The sequence below is a fragment of the Pelophylax lessonae genome (genome assembly GCF_965119305.1).
Source record: "Pelophylax lessonae genome assembly, chromosome: 4".
Lineage (NCBI taxonomy): Eukaryota > Metazoa > Chordata > Amphibia > Anura > Ranidae > Pelophylax > Pelophylax lessonae.
In genome coordinates this window covers 507,044,062-507,071,683 of record NC_138771.1, presented here as the reverse complement: position 1 = coordinate 507,071,683, position 27,622 = coordinate 507,044,062, and the positions used below count along the sequence as shown (strand labels likewise).

The window sequence follows — 27,622 nt, the reverse complement described above, 5'->3', positions numbered from 1 at the left end:
GGGTCGTTCACTGTACCAGGAGCGTTACCTGGCTGAACGCTCGATGGCAGGCTGGGAAGCCACTGACCCACGACCTGCGACCAGGGGGATCAGCCCGAGACCCAGCCCGCATGATCCTCTTCATCCGAAGAACTAACTAACGCTGACAAAAAGAACAGCTAAGTAAAGGTAGAGAGAAAACTCAAACAAAAAATCAAAAAAGAAGAAAGAGTCTGGGGCACAAAGCCCCAGCACAGAGAAAGCCAGCCACTCCTGACAAGCTAGACATTAAAACTGAGATATGGTTGCAGGAAGTAGGAGGGTATTGACTGAGGGGACCACCCCTTGAGGGTGGGATATGTTAAAAGCTTTAATGTTAACATATTCTGTTGCCTAGCTACTCCTTCGGAGCAAAGTCTAATACCCCCATATGTGACGAATATGAAGAGGCGGCGACTGTCGGAGGACGTAAGAGAAAAACGTATTAGGGGAAAAAAATTGGCCTTCAAGAAATATAAATCAGAGGGCACAGTATCGGCCTTCCAGCAATACAAGGAGGCAAATAAGAAAAGTAAACAAGAGATCAAGATGGCTAAAATCAACTTTGAGAGACAAATAGCAGAGGATAGTAAAAAAAACCCAAAGAAATTCTTTAAATATATCAACAGCAAAAAAACTAGGGCAGAGCATATTGCACACATAATTAACGACGATGGGAGGATGGTTACAGAGGACACTGAAAAAGCAACCGCGCTGAATGCTTTTTTCTCGTCAGTCTTTACGCAGGAAAACGAGGGGTACACTGACCATGACTGTATGGTTAGTAGTAATACACAGGACTTGCCACTATGGCTAACAGAGGGTGAAATCAGGGAAAGACTGGATAAACTTAACACAAACAAATCACCAGGTCCGGATGGCGTACATCCGAGAGTACTCAAGGAACTCAGTAAGGTTATATCTAGACCACTGTTCCTGATCTTTGCTGACAGTATTAGGATAGGAGATGTACCAGGGGATTGGAGGAAGGCTAACGTGATTCCGATATTCAAAAAGGGCCAGAGGCATATCCCGGGAAATTATAGGCCTGTCAGTTTGACATCAGTAATATGTAAACTTCTAGAGGGGATGATAAGGGACTATATCGTAGAATATGCTTAAGACAACATCATCATCAGCAGTAACCAGCACGGGTTTACAAATGGGCGTTCTTATCAAACCAATCTCTTAGCATTCTACGAGGAGGTGAGCTGTGAGTTAGATAGGGGCAGACCAGTGGATGTGGTGTACTTGGATTTCGCTAAGGCGTTTGATACAGTTCCCCACAAGCGCTTAATTTATAAAATAAGGTTGGCAGGTATCGACAGCAGGGTTTGCTCTTGGATACGGAACTGGCTAAAAGGCCGTGTCCAAAGGGTGGTAATAAACAGCGCATACTCAGACTGGTCTGAGTTAGTAAGCGGGGTGCCCCAGGGCTCAATCCTGGGACCAACCTTGTTCAATTTATTCATAAACAGCATTGAGGACGGGATCAGTAGTTCGTTATCAGTTTTTGCAGATGACACAAAATTAGGCAGGGCAATAACTGCACAGCATGAAGCAGATATCCTACAGAATGACCTGGACAAAATAACGGAGTGGGCAACGACATGGCAAATGAGGTTTAACGTGGAGAAGTGTAAGGTTTTGCACTTGGGGACTAAAAACATAAAAACACAATACACGTTAGGAGGGGAACCCTTGGGGGAATCAAAAATGGAGAAAGATCTGGGAGTCTTGGTTGATGATAGATTAGGCAACAGCATGCAATGTCAAGCGGCAGCTTCCAAAGCCAACAGAATATTAGCATGCATAAAGAAAGGGATGTATTCCAGAGATAAGACTATAATCCTTCCACTTTATAAAACTCTGGTCCGACCGCATCTGGAGTACTCTGTCCAGTTCTGGTCGCCAGTCCTCAGGAGGGATGTGTTGGAGCTGGAGAGAGTCCAGAGAAGGGCAACTAAACTGATTAGGGGGTTGGAGGACCTTAACTATGAAGAGCGGCTGCAATCGCTTGATTTATTCTCCCTGGAGAAGAGACGTCTGAGGGGGGGCATGATAGCAATTTATAAATATCTTAATGGGGATCTCAGCTTAGAAAAAAAGCTGTTCGTTCGAAGGAATTGCATGAAGACTCGAGGACATACAATGCGATTAGAGGAGAAGCGTTTTAACCTCAGGCAACGAGGAGGATTCTTTACTGTTAGGGCTACAAGATTGTGGAATTGTCTACCACAAGAGGTGGTTTCTGCGGGTAGTATGGTGGCTTTCAAAAGACTTTTAGACTTACATCTCAAGGATCAGGACATTAAGGGCTATGTTAGATGATTACAGCCACACACACCTACACAGGTTGAACTGGATGGACTATTGTCTTTATTCAACCTCACCTACTATGTAACTATGTAAAAAATACAGAAAAATACCTGCTGATCTGCCAGTGAGCACCTAACATCCTGTTTAAGCTGACAACACAGTGCTTCTGCTGTGCTGAAAGCCCCAGCAGTATTACTGTTCGGGTGTCGAATTGTCCTATATGGGGAAAAGAAAGGGGCGGTGTTATGTAGTCCAACAGGCTGGTATCATAACACTGCTAGGGATTTACCAAGTTAGAAGTGGAGCTGACTCTCAGAAAAGTATTGATATTGATATTTTAGACTTGTAACCTACAGGTGGTTAATAGGCGGCGTCTTGGCTGTAGTTAGCCGCCAAAAAGGAGGGACATGGGGGATCTTGGATGAAAGCTTTTAGGTACAATAGATAACAGTGTGGCTGGTAGATCAATCACCAATCAGATGCAGTAAAACCATTTTGCTTAAAGTGGTTGTGAACCCTCATGAATACTTACTTAAAGCAATAGTAAACCACCAGTAAAATAAAAAGTTGGGCCCCCCTGCATGTTAAAGTCATAATATGCTAGTATGCACTGCATACTAGCACATTATGACAGACTTACCTGGATACAAAAGCCTCCAGCGCACCGCTGTCACGGCTCCCCAACACTTCCATGTTTACCGGTCCTCTGTTCCAGGTTCACAGACTCCGGGACTATGAATGGTTGGGGCCGTAATGAGGTCATTCCTGCAAATGTGCACGAGAGCTCTGTAAAATGCTCTGAAGGTACTGCACTGGTATGCCGTCCCTTCAGAGTGCATGCGCCGGTGAAGTCATCAGCTGCATGCTGTTTGAATATCTCCTAAACTGTACAGGTTTAGGAGGTATTCACCTTAATATAGGCTTACCTATGGGTACAAGTTAAAAAGGTGACTGGCCTCAGGTGATACACAGAAATTAAACAAATTGTACTTGTTTATCTGCAGCCCTCTCATCTCTACATATTTCTGAAACACACAGATCAATGGCTATTTCTCAACTTCAGCAGGCAGGTGGTGGGGATCATACTGCACAGAGCAGAGCAGAGAATTGAGTGTTATCTGAGACCTGAGCGGAGGGAAAGAACACCTCCACCTCCACATAGTCTCATAGCTGAGAATGTCAATCACGTGCTGTGTGCTGGGGGGGGGGGGGCATCTCCTAAGTTTTTGTGGAGTGGGTATGACCTGTCAGAAGTGAGTCATGCAGACAACAGAGGACTAGAAGAGAAGAGAAGGCAGACATCAAACTAGGATTGAGGCTAACACACACTATAGAAGGATATGCTCTGTTCATTTCCCAGATTAGAGGTTTACAACCACTTTAAAGCTGATAGCTGACATGTTTCAGGGGAGAAGAAAATCCTTTCTAAGGGCTTTTCAGCACAAACATGCTGCTTGCCACTACTACTTTGGAGTACAGATAGTAGTTGGTGTCACATCGAAACAGAACAGAGCTATCGTGTTGCAAATGAGAGAATTTGTTGCAGACAGCACTCTGTGCTCAAAAGCCATGAAGAAGCAGGATAGATAGTAGAAGACAGACTAAGCAATAGCCATGTCAAGCTGCAGCTGCCAAAGCCTGCAGAATATTGGCATGCATAAGGAAGGGGCTATATTCCAGAGATAAAACTATGATCCTACCACTTTATAAAACTCTGGTCCGACCACACCTGGAATATTCTGTCCAGATCTGGTCGCCAATCCTCAGAAAGGATGTGCTGGAACTGGAAAGAGTCCAAAGAAAGGAAACTAAGCTAATTAGGGGATTGGAGGGCCTAAATTATGAGGAGCGTTTACAAGCGCTCGATTTATTCTCCCTAGAGAAGAGATGCCTTAGAGCAGGCATGATAGCAATTTACAAATACCTCAATGGTGATCTCAGCAAAAGAAAGGGAAAAGGATTCAGTCGCAAGGAGTGCAAGAGGACATGAGGCTATACAATGCATTTAGAGGAGAAGCGATTTAACCTCAAGCTACGCAAGAGTTTTTTTTACAGTAATAGCAATAAGATTGTGGAACTCTCTTCCTCAAATGGTAGTAACTGCGGGGAGTATGGCTACTTTTAAAAGACTCTTGGACGTACATCTCCAAGATCAAAACATTCAGGGGTATGGGAAATGAATACGCCCACACACACCTACACAGGTTGAACTGGATGGACTATTGTCTTTATTCAACCTCAACTACTATGTAACTATGTAAAATGTAATCCCAGAAACACATTGTTTATCAATTTTAAGTAAAATACATTTGTATTTCATCTTATCACTTAACCAACCCATTCCTTTGGAGTTCCAATATCTGATGGTCCTAAAATTCCTAGACTGAAAATACCACATGACCTTAGTATATACACAAAAACAGTATAAATAATGGAGACAAAGAGACACCGAGCCATTCTGAGTTTATTAATAGCTGGATAAGATTGTTGGAGTGAGTGATACATGACTGGCCAGACGGATGTTGTAGGAGGAGTTTGCAAAGAACTTGTGTAGAGCTGAACCTGAGGGTGCAGAATATCCCAAATACAGGACCCCCCGGGAGTTTGCCTGCAAGCAAAAAGAAAAACACAAATGTATCAGTTCTAGGAATTCTGTTATAGCACATTTTGAAAAAGAGTCCTGGGACACTTTGTTGCTGAGTAAAAAACACCATCCTAACTGACAAGATCACCAAGTGTTACACACCAATGACAAGCAATGACATAGCAGACTCAGAGTAAAAATAAAGGCATTTTAATGTAGTGCCCTCCTATATAGGTTGCTAGAAAGGTTAGGTAAATCTTTTTTTTTTTTTTTTTTTACTCCCCTGTAATTGGTGAAGCAGTTTGTCACCAGTTTGGGCTGTTCTATGCTTCACTGGCTGCAGAGTTGCCTGCTTCCCCCGCCTTCTGGAGAATTCTAGAATGTAGTGGGCTGGAAGAGCCAAAACGACAGTCTGAATATTTATGTGGTCTCAGCCAATCCTTGGGGAAGGATGCCCAGTAGGAGGCAGTGTGTAAATAAATAGTGTGGGGCCTCAGGCAACTCTGTTCTTGTGCAGGAGAAGTAGTTTCAAGCCAGGCTTTGGTTCTACATCTGCTCATCAAGGTCCCAACTATGCTAGAGCTGGGGGGCCTGTTTGCTGAAGGTGCTGGAACTGATTAAGGGATTTCACTGAGGATCTGGTTTGGTTCAAAGGAGAAATGTCTGGCTGATACTGAAAGGAGGCATCCAAGTATCCAGGAACAGACCTGTCTGTGGGATCCTAGAGTGACTGTCTGCTGCAATCCCTTGTGCATAATGCCAGAGTTTGCTTGAATTGAGACAGTTCCTATAGTGCAGTGATGGCGAACCTTGGCACCCCAGATGTTTTGGAACTACATTTCCCATGATGCTAAACTACACTGCAGAGTGCATGAGCATCATGGGAAATGTAGTTCCAAAACATCTGGGGTGCCAAGATTCGCCATCACTGCTATAGTGTAGAGTTATTCATTCCCCAAGCTGCTACTGGAGGGACTGAACTAAGAAGCTTTGCCGAAGTGAAGAGTGTCCTCATATTAATGTAAAGTGTTTCCGGGGTATCTCATAGCTCCCTTCACCCCATCCAAGTTTATTCAGCAATAAATCTAAAAAAAGACAAACCCCTAGACTGTTTCTGATTTGATCTTGCATTTACCTTTTGGCGTATTGCTATCTGCAACCAACAGGAGAATTAGAGTTGGTGCTCTGTGGACTGTCTGGTGTGTGTGGGAGCAGAGGAGGATTGCTGCAACAGTATTGTTCTGCTGGAGAAAACTGTCACCAGGTCGGTGCATTTTTAGTGGACTTTAACAAGTTAACTGTTCAGACGGGGGGAGCAAGAGAGGCTCTGACGCAAAGAAAGCCATCAACAGTGGTGTGATGACCACGTTTGGGAATTCTTAAATGTACCAAAGCCCTGCAGAAGCTCCCAGTTTTCTTATTCCTGGGCAAGGTTCCAGGACATCAAGGAAGAGTGGAGTTTGGGGTGCACTATCTTTAAGACTCGGTTCACACTATTAACTGCATGTGAATCGCACAGGAACAACACTGCAGTCCTGTGCAATTCACATGCAATTCAGTGCAGTGGGATTTGACCCCATTCATTTTGACTGCACTGCATCACACCAAAGAAGCGCATGCACCTTTTTGAGCCACATGTTTTTTACCTGCGATCCCATGCAGGAAAATGCATTGCGTTTGCGGTGTCGTTAACTGTGTATTCACACCCACAGCAGATTGCAAGAGCAGTGAGATTTGCATACGATGCAGGAAACACAAAAGTGTGAACCTATCCTAAAGACAAAAATGTGATTAAAAGGGCTGGATGACAAGAGCTAATCTGGTCTGCAAATATCTGGTGTCCAGACAACTAGATGGTTCAGATCCCAGACCCTCCCTTTTATTGCTGAAGCTGAGATTATCCTTTCATTGCTTCTGCACTATAGGTGGACACCTGGGCTAGCCTTGTCGTGACTGGGTCCCAGTTGTCTGATTCATTGAATGTATTTTTTGTACTCCTAAATGTTCACACTTGAAATTGCATTGTACCTAAGCAGTTTCAGTTTTATCATGTGGAATGGCATGTCTTGTTACTCTTTTTACTCCCTTTTCCCCCATCTTTGTGTAGCACTACCCTGCAGGGGCTGCTGGTAATATTGACTCCTCTGCTATTTCACTGGCGCTAGGCGCAACCTCACTCCTGCTGACACCACCAGAATACCTTGGTTTGGAACTCCAAGCAGTCATACAAAGATGGCATACACTGACCATTAAGAAATACCGTAAGCAGATTGTATAAGCAGACCAAAGTAAAAAAAGGTAACACAGCAGATCAGTAGTTCATTGCCAACGTATGAAAAAACAGTACAATACAAGTACAATACAATTACCCAGGTACCTCAAACCACTTTCCGTCATATGAAGTCCCTGGGTTGAAGTGGTGATATCTGTATGATGCCTGCAGCTTTCAGCCAGTGATTATCTGTAATGTAAAAGCTGACCTAGCATCCCCTCCCCTTCTCCCCACTCTGGTGCCCTTCCCGGCTCTCCTGTGCGATCACGAGGCCAGATTAATGATCCGGTGCTGCTGCTGGATTACCATAGAGCTGGCCATGAACCAGATTTTCCCCGGCTATCTCTATGACCCTGGGAGGCCGGAATCGACGCCATTTTGTCACTTCCGGGGTTCTGTGAAAATAGCCAACTAGTCAAAATCTCCAATTACGTCACTTCCGCTGACTCTCAAACACCCGACAGAATAACAGAAACCCCGTCAGATTTTCCAATTGCCGTAGTGTGCATGCACAAGGTACGTCACTAACCTTTTTTGACTACTGTCAGCTGTTGGAGAACTTGACAAGTTTTCAAAATTAGTTAGTGATGTACCTTGCGCATGCGCCTTGAGGCAATTGGAAGATCCGACAGTGTTTCTGTTATTTTGTCGGGTGCACACGCGCATATGGGCAGTAGAGCCAACTCGTCGAAATCTGCTGCTGGAGAGTCAACGGAAGTGACGTAATTGGAGATTTTGACGAGTTGGCTATTTTGACAGAACACCGACACAGGCAGACATTAGATTAGATTAACCTGTCTAAGGTTAACTTGGTTGGTAAGCAAACTGGTTAGCAAATTGAACTGGGGAATTTTATTTTTGTTTGTCTCATGTGCGTTGCCCTTCCATGTGTTCTTTGCTATAAAGGCCAGTTATAGGTGGGGGCAGAGGCCATTTTCTTTGTTGTTAATGTATACTGGTGAGTGGACATACTGGATGCCTTTGCTTTAATACCACTGGCTGGGCTTCCATTATGCCCCCAAGTACCTTCAGGAGGGATGGGCCACCTCCAGGCTTACCTGTCCCCTATCTATCCATTAGCTTACATGTGCTTCCACTGTGAAGACTCTCATGAATTTACTAGTTAGGACTGCAGGTAATACAGGGTGCCGTGGAGTGGCCCTGCAGCTTACACATGCATTTGCAAATGTGTGCTAACTAAACCCCTGTTTTGACGCAAACTCTTAGACAGGTTAATTTGGTTGGTAAGCAAACTGGTTAGCAAATTGAACTGGGAATTTAAATTTTTGTTTGTCTCATGTGCGTTGTCCTTCCATGTGTTCTTTGCTATAAAGGCCACTTATAGGTGGGGGCAAAGGCCATTTTCTTTGTTGTGTATGTAAATATCAAAATGACTTGATGGGTGGATGTCAGTCTGGAGGAGTGGGTGTTCTTAAGCAGACTATATTTGCATATAGACCACCCTAGGTTATGCCCACATGAGGGCAGGCAGTACAGTTACAATTCAATTCAATATAGGAGGAATCAGAGGGCAATGATCATTAGAGGTTACAATATAAAGGATGTGATACTCTGCCTCCATGACTGAAAGAAGTGAAATCCATTGTATAAAATGGACAGTCAGGCTGGGAAGAAAAAGTAGGTAGATGTTGCTGGATGTCCTCCTACCAGGAAATAAGGAGGTCTCTGTCTGACACTTTTCCAGCTTCTAATGCACAATTGTGAGAAGTGTGCAATGAAATCAGAGTAAGCAATTTCAGTATAGGAGAGGAACCAATACAAATGTGCAAGACTTAAGAGAAGGCTGGAGGTCAGATTTAATTATTTTTGGACAGTTACACGTACATGGTAGACCCTCCTGCCCCAGGTCCCACTCCAGTAATATACTCACCTGTCCCTGGTCCAACAAGTTATTGCTGACCAGATCACAGAGCCACTTTCAAAATCTTCCCATCTGGGCCCACACAAGGCTGCACTCTATAGGAATGAACTATGGAGCATGTGCATGGGTCAGGAAGATTACGACAAGCAGCTCTGCATTCTGGTTAGTAATTTTCTGTTGGTAGCGCATGTGCATGGGTCAAGAAGATTATGACAAGCAGCTCTGCATTCTGGTCAGTAATATTCTGTTGGTAGAGCATGTGCATGGGTCAGGAAGATTATGACAAGCAGCTCTGCATTCTGGTCAGTAATATTCTGTTGGTAGAGCATGTGCATGGGTCAGGAAGATTATGACAAGCAGCTCTGCATTCTGGTCAGTAATATTCTGTTGGTAGAGCATGTGCATGGGTCAGGAAGATTATGACAAGCAGCTCTGCATTCTGGTCAGTAATATTCTGTTGGACCAAGAACAAGTGAGTATCAGATCAAACTGTAACTGCTCCTAAGGTACTCTAAATGAATAGAGAAGTGGACAAGTGGTTGTTTTATTGCCTGAAAATATACATTTATAATGACGAAAACTGTAAAACTGGGGTATTCCTGACCTGTCCAATCACCAAGAGGTAGGGGCTGGAGGCTGAGGCATCGGAGGTTGGAAGTCAAGGTTTTGCACTGACTGCAGTATCTGTAACCCTGCTTGATGCTGAGCAGAGAGCGGGGCAAAGCTTCCTTGGAGGAGAAGTCTAAGAGTTCCTCTTACTGCCTGCTGTACAAACAGATACCTATTAGTTTGGTATAATCAGACTTTCACATTTTTCTTTGGTTGACATTTATTTTTGTGATGGACGAGGTTTAAGTATGTATCTGAAAGTGAATCTGTCAATTTAACATACACAACAAACTTGCACACGGTACCAACAGGTGTTGCTATATACCAGGGGTCCTCAAACTTTTTAAACAGGGGGCCAGTTCACGGACCCTCAGACACTGTTGGGGACCGGACTATAGTTCGAAAAACTTCCAAATGTGCATATTTGATTTGTAGTGCACAAAAAAACAGGAAACAGGTTTTATTTATATATATATATATATATATATGACACAGCGTGCCCCCTTTCAATGCAGACTGACCACAGCGTGGCCCCTTTCAATGCCAGAATGACCACAGCGTGCCCCCTTTCAATGCCAGAGTGACCACAGCGTGCCCCCTTTCAATGCCAAAGTGACCACAGCGTGCCACTTTTCAATGCCAGAGTGACCACAGCGTTCCCCCTTTCAATGCCAGAGTGACCACAGCGTGCCCCCTTTCAATGCCAGACTGACCACAGCGTGCCCCCTTTCAATGCAGAGTGACCACAGCGTGCCCCCTTTCAATGCCAGACTGACCACAGCGTGCCCCCTTTCAATGCCAGACTGACCACAGTGTGCCCCCTTTCAATGCCAGACTGACCACAGCGTGCCCCCTTTCAATGCCAGACTGACCACAGCGTGCCCCCTTTCAATGCCAGACTGACCACAGTGTGCCCCCTTTCAATGCCAGACTGACCACAGCGTGCCCCCTTTCAATGCCAGACTGACCACAGCGTGCCCCCCTTTCAATGCCAGACTGACCACAGTGTGCCCCCTTTCAATGCCAGACTGACCACAGCGTGCCCCCTTTCAATGCCAGACTGACCACAGCGTGCCCCCTTTCAATGCAGAGTGACCACAGCGTGCCCCCTTTCAATGCCAGACTGACCACAGCGTGCCCCCTTTCAATGCCAGACTGACCACAGTGTGCCCCCTTTCAATGCCAGACTGACCACAGCGTGCCCCCTTTCAATGCCAGACTGACCACAGCGTGCCCCCCTTTCAATGCCAGACTGACCACAGTGTGCCCCCTTTCAATGCCAGACTGACCACAGCGTGCCCCCTTTCAATGCCAGACTGACCACAGCGTGCCCCCATTCAATGCCAGACTGACCACAGCGTACACCCTTTCAATGCAAAGTGACCACAGCGTGCAGAGACCAGTGACTTACCTGCAGCAGCGGCGTTTCTCCTCGAGTCTTCCCGCCTCCTCCTCGGCCAATGGCATGGGTTTGCCTTTCGACCAATCAGGGAGCGGTTTCGGACCCGCTTCCTGATTGGCCAGGAGGAGGATCCATGGGACAATAGCGAATTTTCATTCGCTATTGTCACACAAATGGGTGGGCTAGGGCGCAGTGCTCTGCGCCCCGGGTCCACCCTTTTCTGAAGCATATTAGAGCTTCAGTGACTGACAGGCAGTCAGCCCTGTGCCGATCCTGGCCGGCGGGCCGGGTTCAGGACCGTGGCGGGCCGCATTCAGCCCGCGGGCTGTAGTTTGAGGACCCCTGCTATATACCAATGCCAAAGCCAAAGTACTGAGTGCAAGGTGTCCACAGAAAACTTTGACCTATGTCCAAGCTGGCACTCAGGTGAAGAAATCCTGCCTGAGCTGATAAATTTCTGTGCTGCACTGTTATCAGTTATATTTTCTCCCAACTATCTCTGTACACTACAGAATACCTCCCCACTAAGATAAGAAGAGGATGAGGCATTCTATTTTCCTAACATACTTCTTGTTTTTTGGGTGACAACGCTGCTCCTCTATGGATACAGTACTGTGACTTTGCAGAAGAAAACCAAAGCATCCATTACATCAAAGGACTGAGAAGATGTAATAATATATTATATTGTTTAGATGCACTTTAAGTGCTATCATTTTACTTTTTTTTTTTTTTTCTTATTTGTATTGTGTTAGGTATGTGTTAAAGGATGACAGACGTATGATTTTTCCAGGGGCATGCTACTTATGTAAAAATTATGGTTGTAGAAGGTCCAGTTAAGGGGTGCCTGCAAAGTCTGAGTGTACCCTATTTATACTGTATATGTTCATAATTTATTATTCACCTGTACTGGATGAATTAAGTGACAATTGTCATATCTTTTGGACACCCCTCCAAAATGCTTAGATTGTAAGCTCTAACAAGCAGGGTCCTCTGATTCCTTTTGTACCAAATTGTATTGTAACTGTAATGTCTGCCTTCATTTTGTTAAGCGCTGTGAAAATTGTTGGCGCTGTACAAATCCTGTATAAAAATAATAATAATAAAATATTTATAGATTTTGGAAAATCATACATTGGTGCTGTTCCTTATCAGTACACTAGATGTCAGTGGTGGCATTTATAACACCAAGCTTACAGTCTTCTCTAGTGCCTTTAACTCTTTATTTACAGATTGTTCCAACCTTGTGAAAACCATTTGATTCAAAAGAATTCTGGCACCTTTGTTTTCTTGTCACATACACTCAGACAGAGTCGATCCTGCAGCATGCAGGAGCCTTTTCCATTAGAGCAGCAAGGTATGTGCAGATCCCTTATGATTTAGGTTGACTAATGTCCAATATCAGCCATGGGACAAATCTCCATTTTTAGCACAGTTGAAGAGACACTGAAAATGCAGGTAAAGGCAAAGAAAAATAATTTTGTTTTGGATTACGTGTGGTAGGTTTACAGCTATTGCTGGATTTTTATTATTCGCTGCAGCCAGCAGGGGAGATTCAACCTTAGTATAATGCCCCGTACACACGTGCAGATTATCTGAAGACTTTTGTCTGCAGACTTACCAAAACCATATAATATGAGGTCAAACCTAAACACTTTCAATTTGTATGCAATCCGGCAGGCCCTTGCACTACATAGAAAAGGTAAATCTGAAGACAAAAGTCTTCAGATAATCTGCACGTGTGTACGGGGCATTAGGGTCAGCAGTAGAGAAAGTGAATCCAAAATCCAAATTTTGCACAGTTCTTATTGGAACAATAAGTGAAGGGAAATCTGCCAATAGGCACACTGGTCTAAAAGGGGATTTCCGCTCCCTTTGGACACATTTCGTTTCACTTCCTGTTGTGTTTCTGGGACACAGCAATAACAAAAACGCTTGGGAAAGTGCTTAGAAGCACTGAAGCCCTGGGGTTTCTTTATATGTTCCCTTTCTTTTATTGTGCATCTAATAACATGACATTTATTATATATTAAGAAGTTGAATATTGGACACTGGATATTGGAATATCTGCACACTGGAAGGCATCTACGATCACCTTAAGTTGTGATAGGGAAGAGTGAATTTTTAATAGAAACACCACTACATGATATTCATGTCCAAAGTTTATTCCAAAAATAAAGTGTTTGCAAAGCCAACTCGCTTTGGGGACTGTAAGGCAGCTCAAAGATGATTTTTTTTTTTTTGTTCAACCTGCGGGTCGAATGAAAAAATTGGTTTAATTTCCCCATCCACACTCCTCCCCGCTAAGCTATAGTATTCCGACAACAGGGAGACCATCATAATACTTTGATCAGCGTTGTAGGCTATTGCCTGCAGCACTGATTAAGCGGGGAAAATCTGACAGGGCGGTTGCACAGAAATTGATCTGTAGATTGACTTCTGTACAACCTCCCTGCCCATACAGCGTACCGGTGTCATCACGTCCGGCTGACTCGTTTCATCTAATAGGATTTGTTCAGAGATTCTGAACAAATCTTATTGGATGAAACGCATCAGACGGACGCGATGACACCGGTATGCTCCGATGCCGCGGCTACTACTTTTTAACTTTGGATGCTTGTCTTTAGTCTATGTTTTTAGGTACTCTTTTTAATAAACTTTCCGGTTTATCATACGGGGCTTCACTATTAGTGCTTTATTGTCTCCTCGATGGTGGCTCTCTTATCCATGAGAGCTTAGGCACTTTTTTTACACACATTCATGTCCATCTGAGGAGGAGCGGAGAGAGGAGGAGAGCGACCCTTTTGGTTTCCACAGCTGATTCCCCCTTGGTTGTTTTTCTACATGCTCCATATCCATGGAGGTCTGGTAAGCAGCCTCTGTTGGACACTTTTTGGTGGTGTGTGCCATTCATTTACAAGACCATTGGGGATGGGAACACATTTTTCTGTATGGACTTTAGGCATAAACTACTTATTGTAACACATTATTTAGAACTAACAGGGATAACTTCTGAATCATGCGTTACAATGATTTATAGATATTTTAATATGGATAGCCCGAGATCACCAGCCAGACACTTGTAAGCCCCCGTTCACACTTAGGTGACCTGTGAGGCGACCTGGTCGCCTCACAGGTCGCCGCAGGTCGCCTTCCATAGGGAAGCTGCGGACCCGTTCTAATAGGAGCGACACAAGTCGCTCCGACTTAGAAAAAGGGTCCGGAGCTTCTTTGGGGCGACCAGGAGGCGACCGCCATAGACTTCAATGTTATGAAGTCCGTGGCGGCCGCTCCAAGGTCGCGGCGCGCTGCTCGCACCGCGACCTCGGAGGTCGCCCCTGGAAGTAGCGTCGCCTGTATGTGAACGGGGACTAAAAGTAACAGCCTTTATTGGATTCTCAAAACAAGCAAACAAAAAACAGCTTTCTGTACTAAAGGCAACCTAATGGCTCACTGCCAATTTACCAGTCCCACACTTGGGTTTAGGGTTCCCATCTGCTTTAGGGTACAAGAAAAGCCCCATGAGCTCAGAAAACAAGATTCTCAGTCACCAGATAGTCTATACTTTGCTTCACAGCTGTGAACCACTTCAAACTACCTTCTTCCTGCTGCATTTCAAGCCTCTCTTGCAGGTGGATTAATCCTTTCATGAACAAAATCGTTGTAATTAGGGTTTGGAGGCTCTTTTCCACCCAAGTCTCTCTGAGCCCCCAAATGATGGGTCTCAAATGAGGGCTTGCTAATCAAGGGATTACTGAAATCAGTCCTTTCCTCTCCAACCTTCATGGGGTCCTCTCCAACCTGCATGGGTGAGAACCCCTGAGTACTAAAAATGTCCCTTTAACTCTCGCTTGAAGGCAGCGCAACCCAAATAGTGTGGGAATACTGTATATCTCCCATCCAGGACCCATCCCTGGAGTCCTGTACAATATAAACTTTTTATTTTCTATCTTTTGTGTTATATGTTATTCCCAATGAAGGGGCAGAGTTACAGCCCCCAAACTGAGTTGGACAACAAACAATCTGTTATTGGAACAAACCTGTATTTGGACTTGAATATTGTGGTGTAAGCATCAATTCTAATTCAGCCTCAGAAAGTATCGAAGTCAAAGGATCATCATAAAAGCCAATCACCTCATAATAAAGAGATGTCAGGAACAGGTAACCTTTATATTTTCTCACTACAGGCAGGGCATTTTTTCAGCTGGAACTTGGTGGAATACAGTTCCACCACCTCTGCCCTCTGCTCCCTGCTTACCACTATCACTTGTAAACACAGAAGTCTGGCTTCTGTGTTTACAAGTGACAGCTCGTCTCCCAACGGCTCTAACAGATCTGATCTTCTGAGCGTCTCCCGTAGAGTGTAGGATGGGGACAAGGGAGATGCAGGTGGTGGCGCTTTAAAGGTGGGGAGAAGATGGGGGCAGTGGAGGGGGGGGGTGCATTTAGAGGTCAGAGCTGAAGAGGGGTGAAAGTGAGATGTGGATGGGGGAAGCAGCGTAAGCATCTGTGGAAGAAGGCTGAAATCTGCACTCTGTATGCAGCACACCCCTGAACTCTACACTATGTACATAGCACACTCCCGAACTCTGCACGTAGTGTGCCCCTAAACTCTGCACCTCGTGTGTAAACCACCCCCAAATTCTGCGCTTGGTACCCAATACACTCCTAGTATTTAGTGTTCCTTTAAGATCCTGTCACTGTTATTTGACCACACCCACTATTGGATGCGGTTTGGAGGGTGCTCCTATTTTCTGAGAAAAAAGCCCTGAGTATAGGTTTTCTCTACAGTCAGCCTAAACCTGCACCACGCAATTATCATGAAAACTATCACATCAGTATTGCGATATCACATGGAAATTTGTCTGCATCAAATTAAAACACTCCGCAAAATCTGTCCAAAATGTTTTGTGGCCCACACAGCAGATCTCAAACTTTGGTATCAGAGACCGTCTCTGTATACCAGACTAGCTGAGCCGTTATCAGACAGACACTGTGTTTCCTCCTGGCAGGGAGCTCTATAAACCTGTGCCTGAAACAAAAAGGAACTACTCACCCCTGCTGACCGGGTTGGCCCACGGCTCTTCCTCCTCACTGGGCTAATGGCCTGTTCCCTGCCATGTCTGGATCCAGTGCTAGGGACACCTGACAAAGACAAAGGCACAGACTTGTTAGTGGAGGCTTTTTTTGTGTTGCTTTACCGATCAATGCAAAATTGAGCCTTATTTCTGTTCTTTGTGGAAAATGAGACATGATATTTACAGGGATCTACTGAGAAATCATAAAGGGCAAGGAGTTAAATCAGTGAACTTCTAATTCAATACTAGACAAACCTCACCTAATTTGACTGTTGCTATGAAAAGATAAATTAAATTTAATAAAGCAAAGCCAGTCTGTAAAAGGTACATTTTACCATAGGAAAAAAGGGGAAGTTGACCACACTTTGCTAAAATCATATTTATAGTCTCTCAAATGCAACCAACCCAAAAGTAGTCAAATTTGTACCAGACTGTACATGTACCATGTGCCAATGTGACTTTAGATGTAGCATTTAAAGAATATCAGACAAAATAAAATAGATGGCAAAAGTTAAATAGCATATCACATAAAAGATTGTGGTTACATATACCACTGTATGAAAACTCCAAAAGGGTACATCAAAGTATGTTTTCAGGCAACAACCTATTGTAAGGTAAACCATTAACAAAAAATTAGTGCAGTGGACATAATATACAAGCGCAGATCCCTAGTGTCTGGCAGACACCAACTATTGACAACTTGTGCTTTCAATTGGCGGTAAATGATCGTGAGAACATCTCTTGGAGGCCCATTTGAGCCCGCTCACATCAGGTACAAAGGACGCCCCGGATTGCTCATTTCGTTTTTGGAGGTTACTAATAACATCAACCAATCAAATAACCCTACATCCAGGGGTTGAGAAGGGTGAGTGCAATACCTAATGGGCATCACGGGTATAGGCACGAGGTTCACCTACCATCTCTTGCTACATAGCACTTTTGGACTCATTCACTGGCACTATATATGTTTTAGTCTTAAAGGGACAGTTTCATTTATTTATTTTTAAATGTCTTTTTTCTTAAATGCACTGTCACCTTACAAGACAAAAATAATTGAGTACTAATCACACTGGTACTTTTTTCACCAATACACATCACCTATAAGCACTGTAAAAGATAATACATTTTATCACACACTGTGCACTTTTGTTTATTTATAGTCTATTAAGAATATATTTTTTTCGGCACTGAGCACTCTGTGTGGGCCTTGGTATATTCCCAATCAGCATTCATTTGGCACATGCACTTCAATTACTATCAGCAAACTATTTCTTTATTTATTCATTTATTGTGTGTTTTGAAAAACTGGATTTAGGATTTTTTATGTTGGAGATATTGGTTAAAAATTCTTACACTATAGATCATCATTCCATCTCAATCCCCTCTCAAACAGGTAGCGCCTTTACCAACTTTTCTTCCCTCTTTTTTCTTTTTGTGTACCCTTGTTTTTGACAAGGGTAGGTTGGTGGCAGCTTACACCTGCATTATATTCATATATACCATAGCGCTGGTCACATTTGTATTTTATTATAATTATGTCTCAACTCTCATCAAGGACCATAGGAACAAACTACCCATCTGGAGAATAGAAAAAAGACCCCCACACCCAAGTATCAGCTGTAGGGGACATCCCAAAAAAGATAATGTGCCTGCGGAAGGGGGCCAAACAGTATTGGTTGCCAGACACGATGGACTTTGGGAGGAGGACTTTGATCTTTAATCTCTTGCAGAGCTACACCCAATGAGCTGCAAATCTTCAGCATCTGCAACCTCCTTTTTGTATGTTTGATGGCTCAAGCCATTGCTGCTTGCTGTGGTCCCACCTATCATCCACTACTTTGGTAGTGTGTCACTTCGGAATCATAGTTGCGTAGCAGGCAGTGGGTTGAACTACAGCGCACAGTCAGGAAATTAGTCATCCAACAATCCTGGAAGTGTAGAATACTGAAGACTGACCTCTTATAAATCCTCAAGTGTACCTGTCACTAGGAAGCACTTTACAAGCAAAGTGTGTCATACCACTTCTTACCTGAAGAAGGCGTTGATAATCTTGTCTGACGACACTGACTGTTGCCATCACTTCCCAGGGGTACAAATCGGCTGGGAGTGAAATCGGGGTGAGTCGGGGAAGAAGTACTCTGTGTCCATGGGCTGGAAGACATTGGGAGGACAGCTGGGGAAATCTTCTCTCTACAGATAACAGAAGAAAAGTTAGACAAATACAAACCTCTGGCCAGATATTATACTGTACATGAAACAATTTCTGTACATTAGCTTCCGGGATAGTAAAATGATATTGGTTTTTTTGCGTGCAGTTTTTTACTGTCTGTGTTCTGTCTAAGAATACACAACAAGAAGTGATAGGAAATCTCTCCAAAGTGAGTGGAAGCCCCTCTTAGATAGTTGTCACCAGAACAAACTATGTAATATTATTATTATTATACATAATTTTTATGGTGCTTTACAAAAGAGGGACAGAACAAGAGGGTTCAGAGGACCCTGTTTGTGAGAGCTTACAATCGAAAGCCCCTTTCACACATGATGTCCGTTTTTCAGCCATCCGTTGACAGATGAAAAATGGACATCAATGCATCTCTATAGAAAAACAGATGTAAATGGATGATCATCCATTTACATCAGTTTACATCCGCATCCTTCATCATCAGTTTTTTTAAACTGATCAAAGCTCTATTTTTCTTCCGTTAAAAAAACAGATCGGACGAAAACGGATGTAAACTGACAAATGGTCAGGTTTTCATCCTGTAGCACCCTCCTAGGTAGGTGCTAGGTAAAAGCATCTTATGCTCCTGCTTATCAGGGGAGCCTGATCTATTAGGTTGCCTGTTGCATGTTCCCAGGTGTGATTCACTGGGTCTGAGGGAGTGTCTCCACAGCATCCAATAAGGGAGCTTGTTGAACAGTGGAGGAACCCCAGCCAGTGACACATTGGCTTTTGTGGGAGTCCCAGTGGGAGGGCACTCTTGCAGTGTATCCTGGGATTGCTCATAAAAGCCAAGGGGACATGTGACAGGGCATTTTTGGCGGGAAGCAGAGTCCCAGGAGGAGGTAGATGGCTGTCTCTCCTCCTGCTGAGGAAAGTGGTCTTAGGCAGTCGGCCTAGTGAACCAGGTGTGGAGCTGAGCTGCAGAGGATCCAGTAAAGCTGACAGTTGAGCTGCTGGCAGAGTATTCCGGGAAAAACAGTGTCCGTGAGTACCAGGGGACTTGCCAAAGGGTCTGCCCAGGAAGGGGGACCACTCCAGTGAAGTCAGATTATCAAGGGGTCAGTTCACACAGAGTGTCAGAGTAAAGGGGGTGCCATGTAAAACCCTGAAGAGTAGGGACAAAGGGGGTGCCAAGTAGGACCCTGAAGAGTGATTCACAGTGCATTACAGTTCATTTAATTCTTCTGCACTTAAATGGCAAGGTGAAGGAGTGGCCTTGCCGCATCCATTGTTAACCAGAGGTCCCAGCAATTGTGTATAGTTATTTAGTTGGAGTATCCCACTCATCCCTTCTCCCATCCCAGTTCTCAAATAAAACAACAAAAACCAAAACCCCTGGACTGTTTTCTGACTGAGCCAAGCACTTAGAATATGCTATATTGTCAAGTCGCTGCTATGGGTAACCCAGGGGAACCCGTAACTAGCAGCTCCCACGGGAGTAGTGCTACAATCCATTTTTGCATTGCTGGTGGATGTAAAAAAAACTGATGGATTACTGATGAGCACTGATGAAAAATTGATGACCACTGATGAAAAACTGATGAAGCACTGATGAATACTTCATCCATTTTGACGTGACTGAACTGATGAAATTAATGGTCTGCATGTGTGAAAGGGGCCTAAGGCCTCCTTCACATGAGCAATTAGCATACAAAAGTAGCAAAAAGGTTTTTGTGGCTAGGATGACAGGTGGAATTGAACAGCTGTTTCTATGTATCCACACATGCAGTGGTTCCCTAAGTTGAGGGACAAATGTCTGAGCTTTAGATGCTGATAACTGCTGCATGTCTAGTCATAGACAGCCATGGCTGCTGGCAACTTGTCATTTATTCGCATGGGCAGAGCGGGGGCAGCTAATTGTAGACACCAGCGATTGCAGCTACAAGAATCCACAAATTATTGCTACCTGAATTTGCAAAAGGCAATAACTGTGTGGGATGAGCTGATAGGGAATGTAAGGGTGAATTCACACCAAAATGCAGAGAAGCCAGAGTGATTTACCGCTCAAAGTGCTGTGCATTGCCAGCTGCACTAAGGAAGAGTGGGGTGCTTGATTTAGCGCATCACACGGCTGTTTTGTTTTTGTTTTGTATAAGCTTTATTTGAAGTGTACCAAATGTACTCTTTATTCACTGCATTATCGAGCAGCATGATGCTCTGTGCTGCTTAACATTGCAGTGCAATTTAGCCTGGTGCGCTGCGATAAAATGCAATATGCCTGCATTTTACCGCAGCACGCTGTAGCACATCACTGTGCTGCATTGCAGTATGCATGAGACACATAAGAAACAATTGTTTCCTGTGTGTCCCTGTGGTTACAGACGTTTTACCATGCAGTCTGTCACTGTATATAATGAGAATCTGCCCTAAGAATACTATTAGGCAGAATTGGGCCTCCCTGAAGAGATGAGTTTTCAGGAAACACCTAAGGGTGGACAAAGTGGGAGAAAGCTGGGCAGATTAGGGTAAGGGGTTCCAGAGGGTGGGAGAGGTGCTAGAAAAGTTCTGGAGATGAGCACGAGAGAAGGTGACGAGGGGGTTAAGAGCAGGAGGTCTTGATAGGATCGAAGACGATGGTTTGGATCATATTTTGAGATGAGGTTGGTACTACGAGGGTTCTTCAAAAATTTTCTCACTTTTTATAACTTATAAGTTGTATATATAGAAGAGTGGAAACTATTTCAAGACTCCACATATGTAAAAATAAGAAAATGAAATTATATGGGAAAAGTGCCAAAAATACTTCATAAAATCACACAATATTAGCAGGTATATATCCTACCATCCTACCTTCCATTGCGTTAATGAAAACATGATGACAATGAAGGACATAATATAGCCTAGATATAGCAGTTACATGCATGATGTAAACCTATGATTCGTATACACGATCTCTGCTCTAGCTTCTATAAATACAGTGTTACTAAATATGGTATTATAATAACCTTGGAGGACCGTATTAGATACTGTGCATTCCGTCACTAAATTAATGATTGCACATTTTGCCTTCATATGACACATATATTCGATGATCAAAACACTTCTCCATACTAAATTCCTATTGAATAGGACTTCATTCATCCACGGTAAAGGTCCTCCTTTCCTCCGTCACACGTCATTGCTGTTTTATGACTAGGAGTCATTAATAAATGCAGAAGGGTGTTGACGTCTTGTTGGTTGACAACGTTGTCATCAAGTTTAAATCTACGCAATGGGATATTCTTGGATGGAGACATTCAAGCTTTTTATACCACATGAATTAATGAAGTATTTTTGTCAGTATTCCTTTATAATGCTTTCTTAAAATTTGGATAGTTTCTTAAAAATTGGAAAAACACATATGGGAAGGAGAAGACTGCACTCCCTAAAGCAATTGCAAAAAAGATAAAGGGATTCCCAGGTTTTTTTTTTTTTTTTTTTTTTTTAGCAGCAATAAGTCTTTAAGACAAGATTATAAAATATTGATTTTTATTGGCAAAAAAATGTTAAAAAATATTTCCTTTCAATAGTTTTTAACATTATTTTGCCAATAAAAATCAATATTTTATAATCTTGCCTTAAAGACTTATTGCTGCTAAAAAAAAAAACCCGGGGGAATCCCTTTTTCTTTTTTTTTAATATGGTTTCTTCTCCTTTTTCTTCTTGTATTCCAAAAATGTCCAAAATATTGTTGACTGGACAGTTGGAATGCAAAGTGTATGAACTAAGCTGGGGCTCCATAATTCTAGCATATTCTGGCAGTCAAAAAAAAGAAATCTTTAGTTTCATGCTTCTTGCTGTGCCTATTGATCAATAGCTGAGTCTTATAATTGATTGTTTAATCTCCTCCTCCATTCTAGTCTACATAGGAGATTAAACATAATTAATTTCTACTACAAGATTGGGCAATAGAGGGAAAGTGATTGTTCAGCGTGGTTGCGTATGTCTTGTGTGCAGCTATTGTACAAGCTAATATGATGTAAATGATGCAATTGATCACAGGGGACTTAAACTAAACAGTTGCAAGACTTGAAGTGTATGTAAACCCTTCAATGATCTTCTTTTGTTTGCTCCCTTTAGGTCTGTTAAATACACAATAAAAATCAATTTGTTATATCGCTTTGATAAGTGCAAAAAAAAAAAAAAAAACAACCCTGTTGATACTGCAAGAATTTTAGTGTTATGCTATATATTCTGTCTTATCTCAAATAATGTTTTAAAGAATTGTTTTAGGACTACGGAACACCTCCTTGCTATCTTATGGAGATGGCGAGAAGGAGACGGGTGTTTTGTTGTCCTAGGGTGACAATGCTGTTTCCCTATAGATACAGTAGGCTGAATAGGTGTTATCACCTTAAGATAGGACATGTGTTTCTGGCAGGATCATCAGGTGAAAAAGGGAAAAAAGCCTGAAAAATAGAAAATGAATACAGCCACTACATCTAAAGACTGGTCAGATGCAATATATTTAGGATGATACATTTTGCATACATATATTATACTAGCTTGGCAAAATGTAAGTATGCATATGTGATATCTGATCAGCCTCTGTGGAAGATGAAAATCACTGTAGTAGACTGAGCTATGACAGTGTTGGCCACAATCTTCTGGGGGCTGCGCCAGGTGGCTGCCCTTGTGCATAGTAACCACAGAGGTCTTTCACTTTGCATGACCGCCACTCAGAGAACGCCTTGAATTTTTCCCAATGAATGCAAAGGGTTCTCTGATTGGATGAAGTAAAGAGGCAGTTCAGTGATGTAACAATTTCCACCCTGTCCAATTAGAAAATTCTGTGCATTCATTGACAAAAATGCAAGCCATTCTTTAAATGGTGGTTGTGCAAAGCAAAAAAACCCATATGGTTACAATGCAGAAGGGCAATCGCTCGGCACAGTACCCAGAAGATTGCAGTATCCTCCTGCTCACTGTAACATCAATTACTTTTAAGCTTCCAAGGCTGATGTGAATCAGAGAGTTGTAAGGGACTTTTCTGTACTGACATTTTAACCACTTGCCGACCAGCCGCTGTAGTTTTGGGGGTGCGATGCAGCCCGGGCACTTGCGATTGCTCCCCATGGAGCCAGAATGGCGGTCTGCCGATGTAAACAGGGCAGACCACTGTTCTTTCAGTGATAAGCACGGGGATCCTGTGTTCTTCCTATTTAGGGACACAGGTCTCTGTGTTCATCCAGTGAGTAAATCCCCCCCACAGTTAGAAAGCATCTCCTAGGCACACATTTAACCCTTTGATCGCCCCCGGTGTTAACCCCTTCCATGCCAATGTCATTAGTACAGTAACACTGCACATTTGTAGTACTGATTATTGTAGTAATATCATTGATTCCCTCAAAAGTGTCAGTTAGCTGTCCGATCTGTCTGTCGCAATGTCGTAGTCCCGCTAAAAATCGCTGATCACCGCCATTACTAGTAAAAAATAAATCAATAAAAACTACATAAATCTATCCCCTAGTTTGTATACGCAATAACTTTTGCGCAAACCAATCAATATACACCTACTAGGATTTTTTTTTACCAAAAATATGTAGCAGAATACATATTGGCCTAAATTGATGAAAAAATTTGATTTTTTTAATTCTTTTTAATTGGGAATGTTTTTTTTTTTTTTTTTAGAATTGTCGTACTTTTTTGTTTATAGCGCAAAAAACAAACACCGCAGAGGTGATCAAATACCATCAAAAGAAAGCTTAATTTGTGGGAAAAAAAAGGACAAATTTTGTTTGGGTACAGCATCGCATGACCGTGTTATTGTCAGTTAAAGTAACGCAGTGCCCTGTCACAAAAAATGGCCTGGTCATTAAGGGGGTAAAAACGTCCGATCTTTAAGTGGTTAATACTGCAGACATATATAGAAAAGGTTACATTTCTGTATAGGCACCTCTTTGGTAAGGCTGGCACTTTATTTAGCCTGCAATGGGTTGGTGGGGAGTTCGATGGCCGTACATCTCCTTCTGTTATAAGTTCTTCATTATCTTTCTGCTGCTCAGAGGTGTGTGCCAGTGAAATGGGTTCTGATTCAAGTTTTTTCTCCACTGATTTTCGCATTTTGTTTTTTAGGGGGGTGAACCATGCCAATGCCTAAAGAAAATAAAGATATGAAAATAATCCAGTTAATCTAGACATTTGTTATCTGTTACAACAAAGGATCTTATCCAATATCAGAGGGAGACATTGGCCAAATTCCAGAAGTTGTGCCAGTTCCAGTGCAGAGAGCACCTCTGCTACATATTATATAGCGACATACATTTCCCAAATCTGGGTGTTGGAAAGGAAAGCCTTGTCCTTGCCATTTTCTGTGAGATGAACTGGAAGCACAAACAACCGTATCTTTCCTGTGTAAACTATGAACAAACAGTTTGCAAGACATAGTCCTGCTTGTGGTGGATTTTATTGGCACTAACATGTGACAGATTTTTTATGTTAAAAACATTAATTTTTATTGTACATCATTAAAAAACAGGCACCTAAGGCGACTAATTATAAAAGAAAACACACAATAAGAAATGTGATAATATCTTTCTGAGGATTTTTGGCCAAACATCTATATATGATCAATCCATTGATTGAGGTGTGTGTGTATCCTTTGCTGGCCGACACGTTTCGCAAAATGCTTCCTCAGGACCAACAGCAAGTGTATCGCATTCTGGTAATATACATTATGGTAAGAGGCATACTCATGTCACATACTTCTGGGGGCGGACACAGGGGACCAGCGTCTCACTTGAATCTATTCATTATGTCAGTATATTCTTACTCAAATCCCCTGGTCTATATGGAATGAGAATCCAACATATATGTTGAAGGAATGTAGTTACAATGGGCACAAGGTCAATTTCATTTTAGTTGGTAATAGTGTGTACCTTAATACTTTTCTGTAAAAGAGAAAACTGCCCTTCACATGAGCCTAAGCAAGGAAAAAACGGGCCATCGCAGACTTATTGCATATCCTAAGGTCTAAAGCAATACGTGTGTATTCCCTTGATTGTCCACCCAGAAATGATGTGTGTCATCTGTCTCCCCATGATATGAGGGAGGGAGTGAGTGTAACCACTCTAGGACAGGAAGTGTTTTTTTTCACAGGATTACCAGTAATAATAAAGGAAATAACCCGAAAAAAAGAAAAAAAAAAAAAAAGAAACATTAGTGCAGCCTCCACATCAAAAGACTGGAAAGTTGCAATATATTAACATTTTATTTTTGGGTTTAGATACACTCTAAATACATTGTTAAATGTATATATTTTAACTGTTTTACTTGTTGAAGGATAATTATATATATATGATTTTGTTCATTTAGTTTGTGATTCAGGCTCCTCTGCCAGAAAGCACAGCCTTATCCCTGACCTCAAACGCAGACTACCCTGTAGTTAAAGCTGCAGTTCAATCTGCTTATATTTTGACTTCCCTCCCTCTCCCCTCATCAACATGCTACTTAAATTAGTAATGAAAAACTTTCCTTATTTTAGACCCAGCAATGTGGGGGGCAGCAAAACATTACAGCACCCTGTCTCAGTGCTTCTCACCCTCAGCAATGATGCAATCAGTGGCCTGGCTCTTGGAAGGAGTTATGCAAATATCTTCAATGACCAATAGGGGACACAGGTGAAAATAAAAACCTGATGACGATTACCCTCCCTAACACAGTGGTTCTCAACTCCGGTCCTCGGGACCCACCAACAGGCCAGGTTTGCAAGATAACTAAATTACATCACAGGTGATCCCATTTGCTGCTCAGTGATTGCAGTATTCTAGTCTGCATCTCCTCAAGGTAATACTTAAAATCTGGCCTGTTAGTGGGTCCCGAGGACCGGAATTGAGAACCACTGCCCTAACATATCCAAAACTGTTTGGCATTCATTGGAACATACTTGTCCATTTGGGCTACACAATATGGTGGTACAGCGTGGTTCAGTGACAAACTTGCTCTGTTCCTTCCACAAGAAATCTGTTGGGGGATTGTGAGCTATACCAGCTGATGAGGCCCAAACCTGCAGTGAAAAAAGAAGAATATTACAATCCCTCCCTTTTAGCTTGTAAGCTCTAATGAGCAGAGCCCTCTGATTCCTATTGTATTAAATTGTAATTGTACTGTTTGCCCTTATGTTGTAAAGCGCTATGTAAACTGTTGGCGCTATATAAATTCTGTATAATAATAATACTGAACTTGTAATGAAGGTTTAAAGGTGCAGGACACCAGCACAAAGGAGACTCGGTAGATGTCACCATCACCAACTTGATGGCAAAACAAAGTCCAACTAGGCTGCAAATGAATGCTAAAATGTGTAGTACAGTTAAGTTATGGCAGAATTTCCATGTTTCTAAGCTGGTAAACCCTAAATGAATGACCACTATCAGATGGTTGTATGACTTTGGAATGGTTCTAAGTCCAAGGCCTGCAGACTGACTAACCTAATGGTGTTCCAGCTACAAAGCCCAAAAATAAAGCAGGGACAAGAGGGAGTTGAATAGCAGATGTTAGGAGAGTGGAGGGCATGAAAGTTCTCCACTGAGCCAAGGAAGTCTTTTGTATGTTGCTGCAAATGGAAGTTGGATCCTGAACCTGCCTACCCATATATCCATAAAACTTCAATTTACAAAATGGACTTCCTCCAAGACTACTTGGGGACACTGGTCAGTGTCAGTGAGGCCTTACATACATTTATTTGGTCCCCAATGTGATTGTAAAGAGCCTTTCTCTTTTGTCTAAAGGAACATTAATTTATATTTCTGAAATACTGGGTTACTCATACAGTGTATAGAAGGCCCATGTTCTGGGAACATTGCTAAACCGACTCCAAGACTCAGCTTATTAGCGACTATTTCTTTGGTATATTTTTGAAGTAAGTAGCAGAAGCCAAGGTGCAATATCTGAAGCTGCACCAAATGTTACTTTCATGCTCTAGAATGAAATGCATTTTTTAAACTCTCCCAAAACGAATGTTCGAGTGCTCTTGCTCTTTAAAGCGGAGTTCCACCCTAAAATTAAACTTACCTCCATCTGCATCGGCCCCGACGTCAGTTCTGGTGCAGGCGCCGTCATACCTTGCTAAACAGCTTCTGAGCATGCACCGAAGCTGTGCAGGGATGACGCTGCGGGGCCGGTGCAGTGCATCGTGGGACCGAAGAAGACAGAAGAGGACACAGAAGAGGATCGCGCTGGCTTCAAGCTGCCCACACCTGAGATGGCAGCGCTGGACAATACTTTTTCAAGGTAAGTATTTCTTCTAAAAGGTAAGTGCAA

At 42.9% G+C, this 27,622-nt stretch overlaps 1 protein-coding gene across 1 annotated transcript in view; it reads right to left on the bottom strand.

Annotated features, from left to right (window-relative positions):
* Positions 1–4,808: 4,808 nt before the first annotated feature.
* LMNTD1 (lamin tail domain containing 1) overlaps positions 4,809–27,622 on the bottom strand; it is a 204,312-nt gene continuing 181,498 nt past the window's right edge. The window contains exons 13-18 of the mRNA XM_082252711.1: positions 26,250–26,369; positions 24,261–24,460; positions 18,191–18,351; positions 16,140–16,228; positions 9,680–9,840; positions 4,809–4,945 (exon numbers count right to left, since the gene is read on the bottom strand). Coding sequence (XP_082108837.1) covers positions 9,688–9,840; positions 16,140–16,228; positions 18,191–18,351; positions 24,261–24,460; positions 26,250–26,369 — 723 coding nt within the window. The 3' untranslated portion in view covers positions 4,809–4,945; positions 9,680–9,687. The remainder of the gene's footprint in view (positions 4,946–9,679; positions 9,841–16,139; positions 16,229–18,190; positions 18,352–24,260; positions 24,461–26,249; positions 26,370–27,622) is intronic.